This window comes from Podarcis melisellensis, assembly GCF_964234715.1.
Source record: "Podarcis melisellensis genome assembly, chromosome: 2".
Taxonomy (NCBI): domain Eukaryota; kingdom Metazoa; phylum Chordata; class Lepidosauria; order Squamata; family Lacertidae; genus Podarcis; species Podarcis melisellensis.
The window spans coordinates 70,613,895-70,632,439 of NC_138529.1; the positions used below are offsets into that span (position 1 = coordinate 70,613,895).

General features: G+C 41.4%; 1 protein-coding gene and 1 long non-coding RNA gene across 5 annotated transcripts in view; one reads left to right on the plus strand and one right to left on the minus strand.

Moving 5' to 3' along the window:
• Nucleotides 1-15,186, plus strand: part of LOC309363894 — a 58,562-nt gene extending 43,376 nt beyond the window's left edge. The window contains exon 3 of the long non-coding RNA XR_014165624.1: nt 14,542-15,186. This is a non-coding gene — a long non-coding RNA (uncharacterized lncRNA). The remainder of the gene's footprint in view (nt 1-14,541) is intronic.
• The window catches only part of CACNA2D2 (calcium voltage-gated channel auxiliary subunit alpha2delta 2), a 530,937-nt gene that overhangs the window by 34,992 nt on the left and 477,400 nt on the right, over nt 1-18,545 (minus strand). For 2 of the 4 annotated variants that reach the window (XM_081900248.1, XM_081900246.1), the window contains 6 exons: nt 18,281-18,355; nt 16,909-16,980; nt 14,972-15,033; nt 12,719-12,795; nt 9,160-9,177; nt 1,133-1,193 (listed from right to left, as the gene is read on the minus strand). In XM_081900248.1, coding sequence (XP_081756374.1) covers nt 1,133-1,193; nt 9,160-9,177; nt 12,719-12,795; nt 14,972-15,033; nt 16,909-16,980; nt 18,281-18,355 — 365 coding nt within the window. The remainder of the gene's footprint in view (nt 1-1,132; nt 1,194-9,159; nt 9,178-12,718; nt 12,796-14,971; nt 15,034-16,908; nt 16,981-18,280; nt 18,356-18,545) is intronic. The other 2 variants (XM_081900249.1, XM_081900247.1) reach the window with 1 other exon arrangement.

The window sequence follows — 18,545 nt, forward strand, 5'->3', positions numbered from 1 at the left end:
ATTTGACCTTCCAATTTTACCCTCAGAACAACTCTGTCAGGTATGTTAGGCTGAAAGAGAACCCAAAGTCACTCAGTGAGCTTCATGACTAAGGCAGGCTTATGAAAGTGGCTTCGTGATTTTTTTACATATAGCAGTAGACTATTTTATCATTCCTACTGTACAAATATGGCCTCACAAAGGTCTTTAGCAATATTGAATCATGTACATTTTGAAAATGCTTTCTGAACAACACAGTGTCTTTATGAAAGCTTGGAAGTATTTTCACTAATAAAAATAGTGCAGTGAGTGAGTGAGTGATTCATGCTATTGTGGTGTTGTTTATCATTAGGTATTTTTAAATTTTGGTATTTGTGAAATCCAAAAACATAAACAAAAGTGACCCAGACCTATAATTTCTTTCTTAGAAAAAAACTGGCAAAACACCAGTCTTGTGTTAAAAATCATTTGGTCAATAAATCATGGGTCAAACAAATGCTGTGTGATAGGTGCACCTAGTCAACCAAATCAAATAATGGGATATTTGGAGCAAACAACGCTTTGGGGCGGAAAATATTGGCTGAAATCATTCAGTGGGAAATCTAGATGGCATTGCACATGCTACTCCTGCCTTCCAAAGAGGGCTTTTGGCTTAGACAAACACTGTGTATTAGATATAAAAATGTATTTCAGATTTAACTAACATGATGGCATGATCTCAACATGATCCAAATAGGACTGACTTATTATTTTGTGAGTATTTTCAGAAACTATACCTATATATGTATGTGCACGTAATATCTCATACGCAGGCATACATATATACTCTTCTTATGTAGGTGAGTGAACAGAAGGTGGGACCACTGCGCTGCCAACCACAGTGGCGTCTCAACAAGGTGCAGGTGGCAGCTGTAGTCTCAGAGTGGCACACAGGTAGACGACAGACACAAAAAAGAAGGAAAGGAAAATGACCAAGACTTTGGCACAATGAGGAGGTGTCAGCTCAGAAGGGTGGGAGTGATGAAGTAGAATATTTAAAAGGTGTGGCAGGGAGGGAAGTGGGGATGGGAAAGGGGGCTGAGTCAGTCCCAGGATCAGTGTTGAGGGGAGAGTGGTTGAATGGACACCTCAGCAAGCTCACACGCAAAGCTACCTTGGAGCAATGAATACATGTCCCTCGGACTCAAAGCTGTTTGGCAGCAGGTATTCAAAATCTGCAACAGAAAGGTAACGTTATCCGGCAGGGGTTTGAAATGAGGGAAGAAGAAGGCTTCAGTCTCAGAATGTGACAGAAGGTAGAAAAAGAGAAAAAGAAAAAGAGAAGGAGAGGAGTAAGGGGAGAGAGAGAAAGAGAGAGAGAGAGAGAAAGAAAGAAAGAGAGAGAGAGAGAGAGAGAGAGAGAGAGAGAGAGAGAGAGAGAGAGAGAGAGAGAGAGAAATAGACAGGAATAAACAAAAGAGGCAAAACAACTGACTAGTTTTAACAAGAGAGAAAGGAGAGAAGATTCTTTGGTAACTAGCATCATACAAAGTTATAGCCAATATGGTGCCAACATTTGGAGGATTTTGATATTTTATTGTCTATATATATATATTTATATATATATTTAAAAATCATATAATTGAAATTAAATATGTTTGATAGATTGTATATGTATTGCTTTAGGGCTATACAGTTACATATACACATATACACACATATATATCCTCATATTTATACATATACATATATATATGTATGTTTGGTAGGTTATATAGACATCTCTCTCTTATTACGATATTAACAACAAAAATAAACCACATGCTCTGCTCATACGGAAAGAGAATTACCAAAACAATATTTTGTAAGAAAAATTATCTTTCAGGCATCAACATGGCCAAACCAGGGTCCTTTATGAAGACAGTCCAACCAAAGACTTACCCATCAGATAGAGATAAAATGCAATGCATTGTCAAGAGTGCAGCAGCTGCCTTCTAGCTGACAGTGGTCTCAAAGCACTGCAATAGCCATCCCTCCCTAGTCCAAACATAGAACACATCCTCCAGATTTCATAGGAGCAAACAGATGCAACCATAGCAAGCACAGAGCAGCATATGTGCTCTTCCAATGCTGAATTTCCAGATCTATTGGCTGATGGCTTGAATTTGTCTTTCTACCTGCCTGTCAGTTTGTGATATGTCCAGTACTCTCTCTCATCTGCTTTATTAAAACAAAGAACTAGATGTGCAAACAGGGCATATGCTAGATTAAGTTAAAGCTGTGCCCAGATGAAAGTCTCCAGCCTATTTCTGAACAGAGAAATTGGGAAGATCATTTCACTGATTTTTCCCAGTGTGAGAGGAGAAATCCTCCATTTATTTCTCTAGAATGGAGATCACCATTCACAGTGGCAGGTACAGTTTCTCCACCCCTCCCAGCCAGTTCTTTTTCTGATGTTGCTAGAAATGAATGCAGCCACAAATGTGTTGGCCACCTTGCCACCGATTTGCGTTCTCTACAATGCCACAGACCGACTGTTATTCTGGGGCAGTGTGTGTTTAGATGGCAGCCACCGCAAAAAAGAAAAGAAAAAGAATGGTGGTGAATATTTGGAGAAAATTTTGCATTGTAGTCTTGCTTTTCTTAGGAATGTTTGGAGTGGGGTTGAGAGAAAAAGGAAAGACTCAAAAATATTCTCAGCAAAGTGTCTAAACAGCAGAAAAGAGCAGCTGCAAGGGGTGCTCAGCTGGAATGGCACAGTTGCTGAAGAAACAGCCAATTTACCAGTCTTCAAGGAAAACAATAACTTGTATACCAGTTTGTTAAATTGTATTTTATTTTTCTACTGGCTGGATTATTTTCAGTGATGAGATGCAACAGAAGAGCGGTATCATACACCTTTAATAGTTGTGTAGAAGATGGAATTTCAAGATAGAGATTTCTAAATTTATATATATATATATATAAATATATATATATATTTAAAATAAATTAGTAAGCATCATGCCTGGCCTTTCTATTGCAAAAAATAAAATAAAAAATAAAAAATAAAATAAAGCCTTGCTAAATGGGTCAGGCCTCCTCAATAGCCTGCTTCTTAAGGGAGAGTGTATTCTTATTTAGAATTGAACTATCCTTCATAGATCACCAGGCCTATTGTTCCTAGAACAACCTCAACCAGGAGTTTCACAAAGAACTTAAGAACTTAACAAGGATGGGATAAGAAAATAAACCTGCAGGACCATGTAGGAAAATTCCCATAGGGAAGTGCAGTAATCACTCCCTGAAACCATGCTATGAAGTAGGAACAAAACCACTGCAAACTAGTTCGTCCAGTTAACCCTTGGCAGATGGTCCTGACTGATACCATGGCCATTGCTTTCAACAGCTGCTGAGAGATCTAGGAGAATTAACAGGGCCATTGTTTCCTGTCTTGCTCCTGGTATGAGTCTTCTACCAGGCAACTGAGTCAGTTTCCATCCACAACACATCCTGAAGTCAGTCTGAAACAGACAGTTTCAACCCAAACGAGCCAAGCCAAACTGGTTTTCTACCGTCTGCTAGACCTACTTTGCCAGGAATCACAACTCTGAGATTAATTTGTAATTCCCCAATATAAGGGAGAATGCTTTTCCAACAATGATCTTATCGTCTTGCCCTGATGAATTAAACCCTCATGCAATTATTTCAACCAATATTACTTCATCGGTCAAAATGGACAGAGAGAAATCAACAGGCATGTAGTGGGATGGGCCACAACCAATACAGGAAAGGGAGACAGAATCCTTATGGACCACAGCAAACATTGCTCCCCATCCAGCAACCTTATGTTGCTCCAATACTCAGCTAGAAGCAATTTGGACCAATAGGACCCCCTGCCTCATCAAACCAAGCTTACATAATACCAGGACGCCCCTATCAATTCACCCCTATCCTAGTATGGATGGTATCTATATTATTTTGGCCTGACCTGGTATTTTAAAAGAAACAAATGAAAGATCGTTGGAAGGCTGACTGAGCTCCCTGGAAGTAAAGGCTTCAATAGAGAACTAAAAAACAAACAAAAACAAAACACCACACAAATTCTTGAATTTGTCTAACTAATGGAAACCTAGCAGATCTCACTGCTCTCCCCCCAGAGCTCCCAGCTCCCCTATATCTAACCCTGGTCCACAAACATCTACCTCTGCCAGGCACATCTGAGCTCTAATCACCATCTCCACAGCGTAGTAGCAATTAGCAATAATTAATTAACACTCCACACTTGGCAGCAGGATAGTGACAGCTCATAAGAGGACACAGAATTAACTGCACACCAGAATTTAATCTAAATTAATGGCTTAACTTTAAAAAAAACCCTTCTAAGGGATATAGCATAATGCCAAGTGAGGATAAAAAAAAGTTCTGGAGAGCTAATCAGAGTAACCACAAAGGAACAATGGAACCTTATTCTCACCGTAGTGGAAGATATTAATGATATTACCAATAGGGAATATAAGCAACTCTTACTGGGTAAACTTCTGGGGGTACATGTGATTGACTAAAATATCAGCCGCCATCATTGGATGGGCTCAGTCCAGACAAAGGCCGAATGCCTATCTTAATCAGAGAAAATGTAAGCATTCCCAATGAATATGCTAACTGCCATACCATGCTCAGTGGGCAGCCCTAAGGGAAGACCTAAAGGGACAATCCCCTTTGACATCACTCTTTCAGCGGCAACCTGTTGGGAGTATTACCTCTGGCAAAGCCCTCAGGTCTGAACGGTCCCTTCTGGAGATGCACCTCATCAGAGCATCCTGGGGTGCCTGCTGGCTCTTCCTTGTAGAGCACAGGAATGGAGAGGTTTGGACACTCACCCCAGCTGACTCACTTCTGCTGTCACTCACAGGGCTGTGGTGGAGAGAGAAGCCCCCTGGATGGGAATCTGGAGGTGGGTAGTTGTTAAAAGTCTCTCACTCTTGCTCTTCTTCTGCCGGTGTGGAATGTGCTCCAGTAAGAGTCCTCCATGGTCCACACAATCAATGCTGTTGAAGCTTCCACTGGGCTGAACACTCCACAGTTCAACTAAAAGCTTAAAACCTTTGCTTCTTCTACATCTGAACCATATATATATAAAGCAGAATAGCCCTGGACAGCAAGAATAGGGAACCCTCCAGATGTTGCTGGATGCCAACTTCTATTAGCCCCAACTAGCATGGCCAATAATCCAATATTATCTGGAGCTTCATAGGTTCCCCATCCTGTTGCACAGCTTTCCTAAAGGAGCAGCAAAAGGATTCAGGCAGCAAAAGAGGCTGACAATGTGCCTAGAGCAATACAATGCAATTTGTGTGCTTATGGGCAGCAGCCTGAGGTCCAAGACACAGTTTAGCACACTTCTCTTCATGCTATATGAGCCTGTCTGCTTATGTCCTTCACCACACCCGAAGTACTGCTGTACAGAGTGTGGGAGCCACTATTTAAGTGTGCTGCAAATTATATGCATTATCTCTAACATAAAAATCCACTTAATCCCCCCCCCAAAAACCCTATTTTGCTATTTTTATTCTTAAGGGTGGGGGAAGGAATATTTAGAGGACTGCCTCCAATAAATCTGTACAACTGGATGTTAATGTCTCTAGGGAAAACGATTTCATATATGAATTCCTTTGACTTTCTTCTCCTAGCATTCTGCACTTCAGTGTTCGCTACTGGAGACCCTAAGAAAGTGAATGAGAATTATAGTGCGCTGCTTTGACAATTAGAGCAATGGGGGAATCTTATCAATTCAGCAACATTTTAACCAGAAGGTGATGCAGATGAAGCTCACTGGTCACCCTAAAGAAGCTTATAGGGTTTTTGCTTAGTTCTATGGAAGGAACAGTAGCAGTCAAATTTATTGCTCATTTTTGTATATTCTCCCTAGCGTGTAGCATCATAGTATTTTAGCTCTTCATTCAGCAATCTGAACATCTTTTGGTTTGACTACATAGCCCACTCTTGTGGCTGAAACAAAATGAGGGATAGCTGTTGCAGGCTTTCCTCTGAAGGACACCCACTCACTTTTAATCACCGTCCAAGCAACCTTACCGCTGTTATGCATTTGTCTTAGCAGCAAATTGTCCGTCCAAGCATATCCATATCAAGACATTGATTGTGAGACCACTAAAACGCCTCTCCTTCCCCCACCAATATCTCCCACAATGCATTACAAGACATACGTGGCCCTTTGTCAGGGCAGCACAGCCATAGGTTGGACTGCTATTTTCGAACAGGACTAAAAGGCAGGGTCTGGATACAAGCCAATGAAAGGAGGAAGAGGAAAGGAATACAAAAACACTAAGTAATTATTCCATCAGCATTGCCATTACAGGGTCACCGGGAACAGGCAGCTCAATGCTGATAGAACAGGGCTGATGACGACAGACAGAACCTTAGGGCTTGAGGTCAGGTCCCTGCTGATAACTCTTTGGTACCACAATGTGCCAGCTACCCATACATGAACGGTGTCTCTTCCTTCCACTCTGTGTTTACGGCAAACGCTTATTTGATGTCTATCTGCACACACCTTCCCAACTGCTAGGCACCTTAAGGCATAAAACGTAAATGGATGAAATAGTCAGTATGCTTAACCCCCCACCCCCCAAATTCTATTTACTGGCACATCTCTGTGTTTCTGGATCCACTGGTCCAGGCTGTAAGAATGCATGTATTCTTGGGTAGTGACAAGGATGACTGAGAAGATCAGAGGGCAGCATATGCATGAAGATAGCTCTCTATATTCAATTCATTTTGCTTTTGTGTGAATGGTAAACTCTTCACCGCACTGACTTTGCCAACTCAGGCCACGTTAAAGGACCTTTAACCCTGGGAATAACTGACAGTATAGCTGGTCCCTGTTTCAGCTTTGCCCTTGCCAAAATCAGAGTTCCAACCATGGCTTTCATGTAACCCGGGCTGTGTACACACTTCCGTTTACTCTGCACCCAGGGCACTTCCACCACTGATTTATGAAGCTGTGTACCCATGGCATTAGCCACGATCCACATCTATCCTGCCATTTCTTCAGAAACACTGCATTTGGATGTGTTTTCTCCCAAACCAGCTTCAATCCAATTGGAAAACGTAAGCCATATGAAGACATCCATGCCCACTGATGTGGACAGGCAGTGGGTGACCTGGAAATGCATTCAACTGCACTGACATGCAAATGCAAACTGAAATGTAGCAAAAAGGGGAGAAGAGAGACCTTGCTGCATTTTAAACTGATAATGTGCAAACAGCCTTAGACCATAACATAAGGAGTGCTCTAGGATGCCTTTGTTCCTCGTTGTCAATATTTTGCTTTTGCTACGGAGCAGTCTTTAATAACTCTTTTGCTTCTTCTGCTCATGCCATAGCTGGATGAAATGCCTCAGTGGATGCTGAGGTTGCACATTCCTCTACACCAGGGATGGGTAACATGGTGCTCTCCAGATGTTGCTGGACTCCAACAGCCAGCAGAGCCCATGGTCAGGGATAAATGGATGTTGTAATTCCAAAGCATCTGGAGGGCCACAGGTTCCCCATCTTTGCTGAGCTCATTATTTAGCAATACAGAACCCTGATAACAGTGGCATCCGCATTGTAAAGAGTCTGCCTCAGTGTAGGTGGCCTACAAGACAGTGGCCTAGGAATTTTATCATGGAAAGCTTCCAAGACCCAGAAAGGTCTCCTGGTATTCTTAATGTCCCATGTACACATATTCATGTTCATAATTGGTGGAGATGACCAGCAGATCCTATTTTGTGTTCAAAGTGAAGTGCAACTGCTCTGCAATTCTCAGGAGTTGACCCACAAGAGAAGGAGGAAACAGAAATCGATGGAGACCCAGGCTCTATCTATAATCCCCAAAATGCAAAACAGGATGCAAAACAGTTTTAGCCTAAGGTGCCAGATAGACTGCAACTGGATTCTGAAGGTGCTGAATCAAGACCCTTGTGAGAAATTTACCACATCAAATTTAGTAAATTATCTTCACGCTGTACCCTTTATCTATGGGAAGCTAGGGGACAGTTATTGTTAATGAAGTATTGTTGCTGGCTGCAACTTGCGAGGGTTATGTCTTTTGGGGAAACAACTTTGATCTGCATGTAGCTAGGGTATGGACAGATCAGTCTATTTATGTGCCCACGACAATTTCACATTCCTTTACTCATTAGTCCAGCCCAGCCCATTTGTGAATTCATCTTTGAATTTTTTAAGGTTTGTATGAAAATTGGTGTTTAAATAAGTGTTCAACTATGTTCTTAAATAGTATTTATCACAAAATACATTTTTAAACCCCTATTTATCTTAAGGCACACATTTCTAAATGCATTTTATCCTAAAGTATTTATTTTAATGCATTCTGGTGCATTTTTTTTTATAGTTGAGACCTGTCCTGCAAAATTCTAAGGACTCTGATGTCCTGATCTGTGTGTTCATCCAGGAGGTGTGAATTAGGTCTGTTTGCTTGGAAATGCAGACCAAAATAAGTCCTCCTCCATCCCTACACACGCTGTGGACCTGTCTGAGATTTCTATTTTCCTTGCTGTTTTAGTACTCAAGAAGCCTAAATATTTTCTTGCGGAAGTGATATTGGACTCCATTTCCAAACACTTCTCAGTCTGAAGGTCTCTGCACAGCCCTGTCCCATTCAGGTTGAGTTGTCTTCAAGAGGAAGGAAAGCACAGGGACAAGGATAGGGGAAGAAGATTTGTAGGGTAGGCGTGAGACAGGAGAGGAGAAAGGAAGGAAGGGCGTGAGGGAGGCATTTTTGCAGGGAGAAAGAAGAGCAGGATATTAAAACTAGCTACAAAAAACCTTATTGAATTCAAACATAACAATTCCATATGAAGTTGGCTCGTCTTAAACGGATTGAGTCTCTGAGCAATGCACAGGGAAGGAGTGGGGAGATCAGTAGTGGTGAAGCTATTATGAACATAACAAGACATGTTGCTTTCAAAAAAAGGGTGAACGAGTTTGAGGGGAGGAAGTGGAGGAGCAGGAGACAGGGAGGAACAGTTTGGTGGTGGTTTGCAAGGTTAGGCGTGGCAAACGGGCAAGGTAATGGGCAAGCAGGCCGGGTAAGTGGTGAGGGGGAACGGTGAAGGTTTGGAGTGACGGGTGGGGGTACTGGACACGGGTGAGGAGAAGGGGGTGGTGGAAGGGGAGTGGTCTAAGACTGAAAATACTTGCCCTTCAATTTGCTTGGTACTGTGTGAATCCATCAGAGAGAGAAAGCAAGAAAAAACAAACAAAAAACAGAAAACAAAAAAGGGGGGTTGGGTGGAAAGGGGAAGGGGTACAAACAATATTTTATTCAATGGCTGTTTGAATAAAAATATTGTGTATCATAATCATACCGAAAGGAAACCTCTTGCAAAAAACGACATGAAAAAGAAACCAAAAATTAAAAAAGAATAATAAAAGTACCAATAAAAAGGCCACAGTAACAAAATAATAAAAAATGTATAGATATAACTAGATAAATAGATATATATTATATAACCAACAGAAAAAATGAAATTCAGTAGCAAACAGTTTGCAACAGTCTTGATATAGAAATGTTCTTACTGAGTTAGCAGACCATGCAAAATTCAAGATTAACAAAGGATACATACAGAGAGAGAGAGAGAAAGAGAGAGGGAAAAGGAAAAGAAACAAAGGGACAAAAGAGAGGGCAAAGGTGTGGTGAGCCTGGGTCTGTTTGTGAAATGTGTGGGTGCAACTGTCTTCAGGAAGAGAACCTTACAGGTGGAGGAACCTTGGAAACAGACCACTTGTGGAGAGAAGGTCTGGCCATTATTATTATTATTATTATTATTATTATTATTATTATTATTATTATTATTATTAGTGCTGTGGTCTAAACCACTGAACCTCTTGAACTTGCTGATCGTAAGGTTGGTGGTTCGAATCTCCACAACGGGGTGAGCTCCCGTTGCTCTGTCCCAGCTTCTGCCAATCTAGCAGTTCGAAAGCACATCAGTGCAAGTAGATAAAAATGTACCACTGCAGCAGGAAGCTAAATGGCATTTTCGTGCACTCTGGCACTTGTCACAGTGTTCTGTTCTGCCAGAAGAGGTTTAATCATACTGGCCACATGAACCAGAAAGCTGTCTGTGGACAAACAGCGGCTCCCTCGGCCTGAAGCGAGATGGGTGCTGTACCCCATTTGACCGGACATAACTGTCCAGGGGTCCTTTTCCTATTATTATTATTATTATTATTATTATTATTATTATTATTATTATTATTATTATTATTTCTTAATTTTCTTTTGCAAACACAACCAAAAAGTCTGGGCCTCGCCCTTCCTCCTCAAATTATGCTGCATGGAGGTAAACTATATGACCACTTTAAAAAGAAATGGAAAACTTGCTAAGAAGGTGTGGGTGACCTTCTGACGAGGTGGTGCAGCAGGAGTGGTTCTGGAAGGACCAAAGGTGATAGCAATGGTGGAAAATGTCACTGCATCTGTATATTAAATTCAACACAACATTCAGGGGGGCGGCTGTGTCTCAGTGGTAGAGCACAAGCCTTGGAAGCGAAAGGCTCCAGGTTTAATCCCTGACACCTGCAGACAGGGCTGGGAAACACCGCTGTCCAAGACCAGCTAGTGTTGACAGTACTGAGTCAGATGGAAAAACAGTCTGACTTAGTGTAAAGCAGAGTCCTACCTTTCTAAGGGAGCCAGTGAGTACCTACTCTAGGCTGCCCCAGATTAGGTGGGATCATGCCTTAACCAGTGCTGTTGAGAAAGGAAACATAAAAGTGCATAAAGCTGCACATTAAGCCCTGGGCAGCAATGCTGCAGAATAATTCTGTGAGCCACCATCCTGGTCTGATTGTGATATTGACAGATCCTTTCTCTCCAGTTTCATTACTGAGCTTGAATCAGACAACAGTGGATTTCAGGGACTGAACAACCACTGTGCCATTTAGAATGAAAGTTCTGGAGCTCTTACTGCACAGTGTACAGCAGCCCTTCTCTGAAGGAGATGATGTAACTTCTGGACATAAAACCCAGAACACAGTGGCCAGAGCAGGATCTTGCAAGGAACCACCAGGGAGAAAAGGCATCCTCTGTTCTAGGTGTTTGTGGGAGATGCTGTCTTGCTGAGATCATATAGTATACTCATGGAGGAATGAGCAGGCAGGAAGAAAATGACTGATTAGAACATGCAGGGAACCTTATTTGATTCATACATGCTGGTACTGTCCTCTCATGAATCATAGAATCATAGAGTTGGAAGAGACCACAAGGGCCATCGAGTCCAACCCCCTGCCAAGCAGGAAACACCATCAGAGCACTCCTGACATATGGTTGTCAAGCCTCTGCTTAAAGATCTCCAAAGAAGGAGGTACTGTACCACCAAAGAAAATATATGGGAGCATTTATTTATTTGAAAGTACCTATCACTTAGAAATGTTCTATGTTTTAATATCTATCATACGAGGAAAAAGGATTGCTAGGATATTTTCCCCTAAAACGGTAGCTTTTTTATGTGGATGGAAAGTAAGACATGGGTATATTAAAAGAATATACAACATTATTCAGGAAGACTATCATGAATTGTTGAATTAACTTTCAGTCCATGTTTTGAGTTTAACATGAGTGTAAAATCCAGAATCTAGGATGATCCCTGTGTTGAATCTCCTTCAGAGACAAATACAGCCAACATAGGAGTATGTTTTACTCTGCTAGACCCAGTGACCTAGATTACTCATGTTCATCGATTTCAGTGGTTCTACTCTGAGTAACACTTATTTGAAAACAACCTATGGATTTAAAAAAATGTTTTACAGTGCAATACTATGCAGAAGTAAATCTCACTGAGTTCAATGGGACTTATTCTTAGGTAAGTGCACCCAGAATCACAGCCTCAATGTCTTTTTTGAAGATGGGTTACACTTTATTTAAATAAAAGCTAACATGTTGATAACCAGATCAGAGTTATCAAGTGAAGCACTTTGGAAGATATTGGAACTATTTGACATAAAATCTGCTATTCAAGTGGTGAGGAACTCCTTTAAGAATGAAATTTTGAGCAACTACAAGTAATGCAGTGTGTGCGTGCGTGTAGTATGGGACTTACAGAAGGTAAAGGAAAAGAAAGAGAGAAAAAGATGAGAAAGGAGAGAGATTACAGAGACAGAGGGATAAACACAGGAAGAAAAAGAGACACAGCCAGAATCACTCAGAGCAGGATGTTAGAGACGCCCTTGGAAGTCCATCCCACCCTGCGATGAGAGAGTAGGGCCCAGGATCACACACAAGGGTAGGCTAACACACAGGTACACAGATTAATTGTAAATTAGTTAGGAAAAAATAAATCCAAAATTTAAATAAAAATAATAATGGCTTGAAACAAACAAAACAAAACATGCAAACTTTCCCAGCTTTCAAATTAACTGGCTGCTACAGAGTTATCACCTGGTACATAAAAAGCATTTAAAGCAGCAACTCAACCTCATCTCCCCTGGATGTTTTTTAAAGGTTTTAGTTTGTTTTAGGCAAAGTGTCACGGGAAATCTTCACATCCTCGGGAAGCCTGCGTTATTCTTCCAGGAATAAAACGAAACCTCCTCTTCTTCTATGTGTAGGGTTGCTCTTATTTTTCATTTGATAAAACAATGTAAAAAGTGACTCTGGCGCTTTGTTTTCTCTTATTAGCCTTCCTTAGGCTAGCTGGTGGGTTCAGGGTCACAGAGCACGCGAAAGGCCAACAGCAAACGGGAAGTATCTACTTACACTTCACCTGGAGAATCTGGTCATTGAGGATGGCTTGGATGTAATACGTGTTGTAGTGCGGCAAGACCAAACCAAGGCTGGTAAAGGGGAGAGAGGGAAAAAGAGTGTTTCTGAAATTGCTGTGATAGTTAAGCACAAAATGATTTGTACAGTTGCCAGCAATTGATGGCTGAAGACATGGGCAAAAACAAGAGCAGGGATGTAATATATTGACCACCGAGTATAGTACTTTAGTGAGCTATTGACACAGGATGACCTTTGGATCTGTCAGGAATGGAGCAGAGCTATATTTTAAGTATCACCTTCTCAAGGGGTGGATAAACAGGACCTTTATTTGAGGCACAAACTGAGGCATGGGGGTGCAGTGGAGCCAAAGAGATAATAACACAGATTAGAGGAGATGAGAACAGGCATCGACTTCTGTCTGGGGTTTCCAAGGAGCCAGGGCTTATAAGCACTTCCTCGTAATGGGGTCCATCGGCCATTGCAGGTACAGAACCTGTCCTAAGACCAGCAAAGCTTTTATACAACAGTTATTAGGAAAATGTATGGAGATGCACAACAAACAAGGCACATTTCTAATTCTGTACATCTATTCTTCAGGGCAGCTTTCCCCAATCTGGTGCCCTTCATGTGTTTTTGAACAACAACACTCATCATTACTGACCATTGGGCATGATGGCTGGGGCTGAAGGGAGTGTGGGAGTCTAGGATAAGAAGTCCTGAAGGACCCTTAATTATGTAGCTGGGCTGGACAGGTTCTTCTGTCTCAAATAGGCCAAGCAGTTATTGCACTTTATAATGTCAACATCAACTGCACTAGGAAATCCCTGGGGAATATGTGTATTTGCAACAAACAACTGTGCACTAGGTGGCAGCCTCACCAAACACTTTCAGGCTTCAGTACTCAAAACGATGCCTCAAGCTACCATTAAAGTAGGGCAGCTCTCTAATTTTTGTCACAATTTAAATGCACAAAAATAAGCATATTTCTTTTAAAACACATTATTCACTGAGAAGGGCACTGTGCATTAGAAATAGCTGCATTTTACCTTTCCCCATATTGCATTTCCACACATCTTATAACAATGGGTGTGCATACAATGCAGCGCAATGCACAGCTCCTCAAGAACAAAGATGCTTAAACTTTTTCAATGGATCCATCAAGATAAGGATTCTGCAGTACTTCTTCTCAGGACTGCCATTATTCACTTACTGTCATTGAATAGTTATATTTGCCCAATTGTTTGACGCCCCATTGGTTTTGGATAGGTTCGGCTAATCGTGTGTTGTATTCTACTCTGCCAGCACTAGAGTTTATTATTAAATGAGGGGTATGGAAAATACTATAAGGCAATTTGCTACTAAATCCTAGTTATCTATTTATCTATCCATCCAGCCTCATGGATCTTTTTACATGTGGGAGTAACTCTTCAAAATTATTCAGAAAGTCATTATATCATTGCCCCACTATGACTCCACTTTGAATAAAGCTCCTTTGCCTAAAACTTTATACCAGCTTAATAACGGATATTATTGCCAACTGCTGGGTTTTTGTCACAAATGTAAGCATCACATAGGATTATGAGAAGCACAATCAAATGGCAAGAACAGAAAAAGCAGACCTTACATTTTAAAAAAGCTGACTATATTCATTTTGTTTTTCCTAGTTGAATAGTAAAGCTGTAAAATGTGACAGCTGTATGTGTCATACAGGCTGAGAAAGTGTACCCCCCTCTGCAAATCATTTCTTTACAAATCTTACTATTTTTAGGTGTGGATAATGAAAGTTAAGATGTAAATCAAGATTCTTGATATTACAGGTGTTGCAGCCATGGATCGGACAGCTAAGGAACAACCCATCATTACTGGCTCAGGCTTGTTGTGAAGATAAAATGGGGAAGGAGGACGATGGATCCACCTTGAGCTCCTTGGAGGAAAGGTGGAATATAAATGCAATCAGTCAATCAATCAATCAATCAATCAATCAATCAGTCAACTGTATCTGTCTAGACACCACCCTGAGCAGCATCCTGGTGCTGATGAAGAGATGCCAGCCAGATCCATTGGATCTACATTAGCCACTAGCCACAATGTCTATATTCTACCTCCACTGTTGGAGGCAGAGATTCCTACTGCCTTCTAAACAGCTCTCTTGAGATTCTGAAGCACTCTTTCGGATCACCATTCATGGTGGAGGTTCAGCTGAATAGGACAAGGGAAGCTCCATGCTGCTTCTTGTTAGCTCCTTACCTGTAGTTTGTGCTTTTGATAGGAGCCCAGGTATAGGTCCTATAGACTTTATCTATGTATCTCTGGAAGGTCAAAGGTGAAGAAATAAGAGTGAGAGCATTTATTATTATTATTATTTCTTACATGCTTTAATAAAGCTATTGGGGCATCACACAGCAAAATAGTAAAATCACCAATATTAATTCACAATAAAAATTAAAGAATATTCATTGTAACCAGTCCTTTACGTTCTTTCATTTAGATTGACTGTGAGTCTTCCAAAACCTGCATTCTAGAAGTCTTCCCAATTGCTTCATTGCTCTTAAGGCCCCTCAGAAAACAAAGGAGCTGGTTGGGTTCAAGTCAATGTATGAGCATGCCTAGGAGCAATTGTGGAAACTGCATGAACATGGTGCCACTCTGGATCGATATCAAAAACCAGAATGATGATGTAATAATCCAGAACAGCTTTTGCTCTCTCTCTCTCTCTCTCTCTCTCTACTAGTAAATTGGCAAGCCAGCAGCTGTGCCGCTAGCTCACTGCCACATTGCATGAAACTGAAGTCTCAAACAATGTTGGAAAATGATGGCTTCCACTACTGTTTCCAGCAACGCTGATTGTACCACAAGGGCAGCCATTTCTTTTTCAGTACAAAGTCCCTAGAAGCTGATGCAGAAACTATTGTTTCAAGGTGTCATTTGAGGTTTCAAATCATGCAGTCCTGAAGTGAATCAACTTGGCAGCAGAGCTGCAGACTCCGGCTATGGGAGATGGCTATGGAGACTGTCATGATGTGTGCCTGCCCTTCTAAATTTACTAGTACTCTCATCTCTGTATCCCATTGGGTGATTAGAATCTATATAGAAGCTCCAGGCATGCAGATTGGAAACTGCCCCAGTGGTCTCAGGAATCCATCTGGATCCATCAACCTCTGAGAGAGAGCCACCCTACTAGATTCCCAATCCTTGTGGAAATACATAGTCAGTGAAAACTTAAATCTTATAAGGAACTGGTCTAACCATGACAAATGAGCCAACAGAATCTTATCCAAATCAAGATCACTATCCTGCTGAATCAAGAACACCAGGCCCAGAGTATGGCTTGCCACAAGTGTTGGGACAATGGTATGTTGGGGCAACCTCATGGCTGCCATGGCAGCCATGAAATCCTGAACTGCATCTGACAAGGCAGACTTCATCTATATATTGCAGTCTTCCAGAACAATGACAAAATGCCCCAAATCACTGCAATCGTCTCAGGCAAGGAGAATGCTTTCATAACAGTTGAGCACTAACAGGTCCTGATTACCCAAAACCAAGTATAAGCATTGAGGAGCCAGATCCAACTTAACCACCACCCTGGAGAGGGAGATGGAATGTATATAGATTCCAGTAACACCTTTCCAAGCTCTCCAAACTTGGTTGGCACTGTACCAAAAATAAGGTGCACAAAGCCAAGGAGGTCATAATCTCCCAGCTTGTTCTATTCACATTTTGCAAATACAAGTCAAGTTGGTTTTCTCACCCAAGATCAAGTCCTGAACGACAGCTGTTTTTTGTCATTTTGTGCCTTTAAGCTAGCCGTTAATGAGAATGGCAAAACCTCTTCTATAGAAGAAGAGAAGAAAACCACCTTCAACCTTTTCAGACCTGGGACCCACTTTTAACCCAAACATGCAATTGGGGACTCATTTCTTAAACTTTCCCCATATATCTGAATGGTTGTAGTGGTTCTGTTGCAACCTACACTGAATCAGGCTGTGGCCCACTACATGGGCTAATGGGTTAACTCAATATAAGTCAACTTCAAGGGTTTTTATGTTTATTCCCAACCTTCATGCATTCCTGCTCTATTAAGGACCAGGCAAACTGATCCAGTCTTTTAAAACTCCTGGTTACACAGACCAATTCACTCTTATGTTTGCTAAACAATCTGAAAGTTCACCACAAGTTTTTACCTCATCTTGGGACTTGACCAGAGTCTTGATGTATCGCTGATCCTTAAATCCATCTATCATGCTTCTCCGGATCTGGAGTGGGGGGCAGGGGGAGGGGAGGACGTGAAAGGAGGCATTGCACGTGGCTGAGTGCCAGAAGTTACACATAGCAATTGGACATCTTTCTTACCTCTCTAGAAAATTGTTTTAATATTCTAAGATAGGTAATTAAAATGAGAGTTCTCTACCCATGTTTTCCAACTGGATGCTGAGAAAGTCCAGAATACTAGTCTCAAGGATGGAGATAGGATTTATACCCCAAGTTGCTCCCTACCCTTCTCCCTGTATCTCTCAGTTATGGCATAAACACAGGGCACCATTTTCCATTGGCCAAGGAACAGATCCCATACGCAAGTTCTGTGAAAATGCATCAGGACTATAACCTGGGATACATGGCCAGGCCTCTAAGGGTTATTTCATGTGTGGCAATTCCTGTGCAGATAACACTTTCATGTAGCAGCTTGCACACTCTCCCTATATACACATCATGTGTACATGGGGCAAGAAGCCCTGATTGATCACTGATTACTATGGTAGGAGGCAAAACAGACATGAATATATTTGATAAGGATGGGGTAGACCTTCAATTCAGTTCACATTTAAAGGTGAACCCACATAATTCACGCTTTCCAAAACAATACACAAAGCATAGCCATCCTTCACTGATGTTTTTTCAGTGCAGTTCTCCAGCTAAATAACATGTACAAAAATACATATAATAAGGCAAAGTGTGCATTAAAATTGATGAAAGTAACATATACAATTGCACCATATTGGGGAAAATTGCTTTTCAAAAATATTAGGCAAAAATTACAAACAAAAATGTATGTATTAAGAGAAATTTGCACTAAATTGCTGATGAATTTTCATGAGGACTTTAAAAAAAAAATGCAATCTGACGTGGAAATGTGACATACTGATCTCAAGACTGAGAAAATGAGACACTGAGAGAAACCAAAACTGACATATCTGCTCATCCCTGGTCCTACATGTTGGCATATTTACTGGGTAAGTGCATTTTGCTACATGGAAGTGTAAGGTACTCAAGATGTACATGTATCTGCAGCAGTCATTGCCTACTGCTGCCATTACGGGGAATCTTGTTGAAACGGTAGCATTCACTTTATTGAGGAAGATGAATTGCTGTTTAATATGGGGACACATCTGCAGACGAACCCATGGTGGAATCTTACTTTTCTGCAGTGAGCAAAACGCTTCTACAAAGCATATTCACAGTTGGCTTACAGCTTTGCCACATGGCCACGACTTAATAGTCTTGTATGCACTTAACTTCATAAAACAGAACAGACCCTACCTCCAAGGTTTCACTTACCTCCTCTTTGTTCTCGTCCTCTAGTTCAGCATCAAGGAAGTCCAGGGTCACAGGTTCCTGGAATTCTCCCCCCTCCTTACATTTTGCAGTTGAGAAAATAGAAGCACAGAATTTACCAAAAAAAGGTCTCTGTCATCCTCAAGCGCCCCCCCCCCCCCGTTGATAGCGAGGACATACAAGGTTAATGAACTAATCTGGACTCTGCAATCATAATCTGAGGCCCTTTTTCACGGGTATCCCTCATGAGAAATCTGGAGGGTGGCAA